Genomic DNA, 4,696 nt, shown 5'->3' on the forward strand with positions numbered 1-4,696 from the left:
CTGAGCCATCTCTCCAGCCCCCTAGTGGTCTTTGAACAACATGGACTAGCACCTATGAGATGGTGTTCTAGAACCTCTCTTGTGATTTGATAGCTTAGATGGTTTTGTTTGTTTTGTTTTGGAGAGCTCTCACTCTGTAGCTCTGGCTGACCTGGAACTTGCTACATAGACCAGGCTGGCCTGGAACTCACAGAGCTCCTCCTGCCTCTGCTTCCTGAGTGACGGAATGAAAGGTGTGCACTTCCACCCCCTAACCTGCTTGCAGTTTGAATCCAGCTCTGTGAATGGCCAGCCTTTGGGGTTCCCTGCAGTGATGTGCATATCCTAACAGTGAAGGTGATGATGTACATACTTCCCAGAGCAAAATGGTGTGGGGTATACCAGGTGCTTAGCACTGTGTCCAGTATACAGTCAGGGTTCAGTAAAGAGGATCTGTTCATTTTGCCATGCGCTCTGCCTCAGGCCCTGGAGCTGGGTGGAGGGCCTGGGCTGTGGGAGCCCGAAGCCTCTCAGTCAGTGCCCTCAGGGGCTCCATGTGTCCTCTCCTGTGTTGGGTTTCCTTCTTCCCATCGGCCATGGAAGCCCTGAGGGACCCTGTGTTCACAGAGACGGTTCAGTTGCTATGCAATTGTCAGCTTCCAGCCATGGTAAAACGATGCCTGCTAGAATGGATCGATAGAGACAAAAGGCTTATTTGGGCCCATAGATTTGAAGGTTCCAGTTCTTGATACTGGCCCCCTTGCTTTGAGCCAGGGATGAGGCTGCATATCATGGCAGGAACACATGGCAGTGTAGATACCACTCATGAGCCACAGAGCCAAGCGGGAGGAGGGGTGTGTGCAGGGAGGGACACAGTCCCCTTCAGTGACCCGAGGCTCTCCCACTAAGCCTCACTTCTAGAGCTTTCCCCCGCCTTCCAACAGTGCTACTTTGGGATTGGGCTTTCAGCAGCTGGACCTTTGGGGGAACATTGATGCCCCAAACTACAGCAGGCTTTCTGGAGTGTTTGCTATGGTTTTCAAGGACAGTGCTTTGCGTGGTTCTACATTCAGACTCGTTCACAGGCCATGGTCTTACTTAGAGCTCAGGGACTTTTTTGTTGTTTTTAGAACAGATCTCGTGGTGTTGGATGTTTATGATGCCTTAAAAAACAAAATAAACAAAAAAATCCAGCACAGCCACGTTCATAACTCTCAAGTTGCATGCAACCCATGGGCCACAGACTGGATATGCCTGCAACTCTTAGGAACAGTGGCCGAGGGCCTTGCAATATATTGGCCTTGGAGGCTTTATCATAACCCCATAGATAGTAAAAAGAGGCTGTAAATAGTCCTGCATAAATAATATGTAAATATATCAATATGCATTTATAAATCTGTGCACATATCCAAATAGTTCTTGACTGTGTTCCCACACATCAAAATAAATGATAACATGGGGGGGCTGGAGAGATGGCTCAGTGGTTAAGAGCAGTGACTGCTCTTGCAGAGGACCTGAGTTTGATTCCCAGGACCCACATGGGGGCTATAAACAGTCCTTAGCTCCAGTTCCAGGGGAATCTGAAGCCGTCTTCTGACCTCCGCGGCATTGCATGACACGGGTGCACTCACATACATGCAGGCAGTACACCCATACACGTAAAAATAATAAAGTATTTTAAAAAATGATAACATATAAATGAACATAAGAGATATGGAACCACAAAATCAGTATACTTATTTGGCTGTTGTTTTGAGACAGGGAAGGTCTACGTAGCCTAGGCTAACTTGGAACTCTGTGTAGCCCAGGCTGGCCTCAAACCCATGGCCTTCCTGCCTCTGCCTTCCAAGTGCTGTGGTCACAGGCATAGGTCACCATACCTAGCTCCAATATATTTTATAAAAATAGTCACTATATCAAAAGAGAGACATGTGGGTAATGCTAGCACTGGTGACTCTAGATGACATGTCCCTTCGCCTTTTCTGTAGGGTTTCAACTTAAAAAAAATTAGGGCTTTATTTTTAAGTTTAAAGATGTGAGTGGATGAAGAAAAAAGTCCAAGGAAGGCTTGCTGCAGGGTTTGTAGCTTTATAGGATGAACCTGGGAAGGTGACTAGAGGGCGCTCCGGGACTTAGGAGGACCTCAGTTAGCTGGGAGCTGTCCTGGTCCTGGGGCATGCAGGCCCCTCCCTGGACAGGTCTCTGTTCTCCACAGTGCCTGAGCAGTGACTCACGTGTTTGCTGGTCAGCGTAGGCAGTCAATGGGGAAGCTTCTCCCTGTTCCCCTTGGCTGACTTTGTTCTCTGTAGCTTCCCTGTGATCCTGTCCATCGAGGAGCACTGCAGCGTCGAGCAGCAGCGCCACATGGCTAAGGTGTTCAAGGAGGTGTTGGGAGATCTGCTGCTGACAAAGCCCACGGAGGCCAGTGCCGACCAGCTGCCCTCACCCTGCCAGCTGCGAGAGAAGATCATCATCAAGGTGGGTCCCTGGAGGCTGCTGGCACCTGGGAACTGCCATGTCTGGGGGAGGTGCCAAAATCAGTGCCAGGCTTAGGTCTCACCTTTTTTTTTACCATCTCTGTGACCTGGGCAAGGTCATTTAACCTCTGGGTGCCTCTGTGTCCGCTCTGGTGATGGGTATAATATAGAATCCACCTACTTACCCTGGTAGTAAAATATGTGAATGGGTGTGTGCAAAGTGTTGAGCATCACACCCACACCATGGCAGGTGCTCCATCAACTATAACTCAGTGGTGCTCTTAGGAGGTTGCTGTATGAGGACGCTGAGTTCTAGCTGGTCTGGGCTACATAGTGAGATTGTCTCAAACAAAGCAAAACAAAATAAAACAAAACAAAATAGTAATTCATTCTTGGGCAGAGCTCGCCAGGCCTGTGAGCCAGGACCGTGTGAGTGTTAGCTAAGGGCATGTTAGTTACTTTCTGTTGTTGTGATAAAACACCATGACCAAGGCAACTTACAGAAGGAAGATGTTATTTGGCTTACAATACAGAGGGATAAGAGTCCATCAAGGTCGGGAGGCGTGGCAGGAGGCAGCTGAGCAGAAAGCAGAACGCTCACATCTTCAAGCAGGCTCAGGAAGCAGAGGGAGGAAGTTGAGGCTAGGCTGTGAACCATCAGAGTCCGCCCTCAGTGACATGCTCCCTCCAGCATGGCCACGCTTCCTGTAGGTCCCATGCCTCCCACTCTCCAAACTGTGCCACCAACTGACCAAATATTCAAATATGTAAGCCCGCGGGGGCCATTTCTCATTCAAACCACCCCAGAGGGTTGACAGTGGGCTGGGCCCCTAGTCCTGCCCTCAGGTGCTCCCAGGAGACCGTGGGACACAGATAGTGACTTACCACGGTTGTGAATGGCAGTGGGGTGCTGGGGCTGGTGACCCTGTCCCTGTGGGGGAGATACCTGGTTTTAGTTGCTCCTGGACACAAGAGAACATTTGTATTTTTGTACTGGCAGAATAAAGCGACCAGAAATACAGTGATGTGAAGCATGCGTAAGGTTAATTCTTCTCATGTGAGGGAGAGGATTCTAGGAGCTTTGGGTTCTGGTCCTGAAAGGGATTCAGGCACGGAAGGTCCTGATGGCCTTCGCTACCACCTCCAGGGTAGGGATTTGCAGTGGGGTTTCCATGGGCCCCAAAGAAGCCAATGGTTAGAATTCAGTAAAGGGGGAGGGGCATGGGAACTTCAGTGGGAAAATATCACGTTTTATTTTACTAACCTGTAAGTGAAGTGGATGTTGGCCACAAGCCACTGGGGCCTCTATCACCAGCAGAAGTCACGGGTTATTTCACCCCTCCTTTACGGCTGTCTCTAATACCTGCCACATTCCGCTTGTCACTGGTTTGGGAATTATGGAGGTCATAAATTAGCTTTGCCTTCTGGTCTTTTTAAAGGTGCTAATGGGGTGCATGGCGATTAGTCTGTCACAGTTATCTTTGTTCAGCATCTTTAAAAAAAAGTTTTATTTATTATTTTATGTGTAGGAGTGTATTGCGTGCATGTATGTAAGTGCACCCGTGTCATGCAATGCCCAAAGAGGTCAGAAGAGGGCGTCAGATCCCCTGGAACTGGAGTTACAGAAGGTTGTTGTTAGCTGCCATGTGGGTGCCGGGAATCAAAGCTGGGTCTCTGCAAGAGCAGCCAGTGCTCTTAACCTCTGAGCCATCTCTCCAGCTCCCTGTGTTCAGTACCTTAAGGATTGTATTTCAGTACAGTTGCATCATTGTCCTTGGGTCTGTGGTGCCCCCAACTTTCCCAGGGTCACGGCATGCACGCGGCCAGGGCCATCTACTCCCCAGTGGTATTTTTGCCACTGAGTTCTGGGTCTTGGGAAGGGGCACCCTGGGCGTTATTTTTGGTATGCTAGTGGACATCAGCCATGTATGTCCTTCCCCTTGGGTCAGTGCATGAGAACTCTCTCCTGACATGCAGGGCAGTCGGGGCACTAGTCCTTAAGGAAGTCCTCACCTTCTGCAAGAGTGGCAGGGATAGTGTGGGGGGATGGAGTGGTGGGAGAACGCCTCTGCAGAGCCGACTGAAAGCACAGAGCTGAGTGAACAATAAGGCAGCCGGGGTGGATGGCACAAAGACCCAGAGACACCAGGAGGTGGCGAGTGGGGGGTGTGTATTCTCGGCTGGCTCTAAGACTCTGGAGTGGGGTCTTGAACTAGGTGACCATGTGAATTTTTTTCCCT

At 49.9% G+C, this 4,696-nt stretch overlaps 1 protein-coding gene across 1 annotated transcript in view; it reads left to right on the plus strand.

The window, feature by feature from the left end:
* Window positions 1-4,696, plus strand: part of LOC103725694 (1-phosphatidylinositol 4,5-bisphosphate phosphodiesterase gamma-2-like) — an 89,163-nt gene that overhangs the window by 78,998 nt on the left and 5,469 nt on the right. Inside the window, 1 exon segment of the mRNA XM_017795570.1 lies at window positions 2,289-2,457. Coding sequence (XP_017651059.1) covers window positions 2,289-2,457 — 169 coding nt within the window.

Source organism: Nannospalax galili, unplaced genomic scaffold, assembly GCF_000622305.1.
Source record: "Nannospalax galili isolate Female #2095 unplaced genomic scaffold, S.galili_v1.0 scaffold568, whole genome shotgun sequence".
Classification (NCBI taxonomy): Eukaryota; Metazoa; Chordata; class Mammalia; order Rodentia; family Spalacidae; genus Nannospalax; species Nannospalax galili.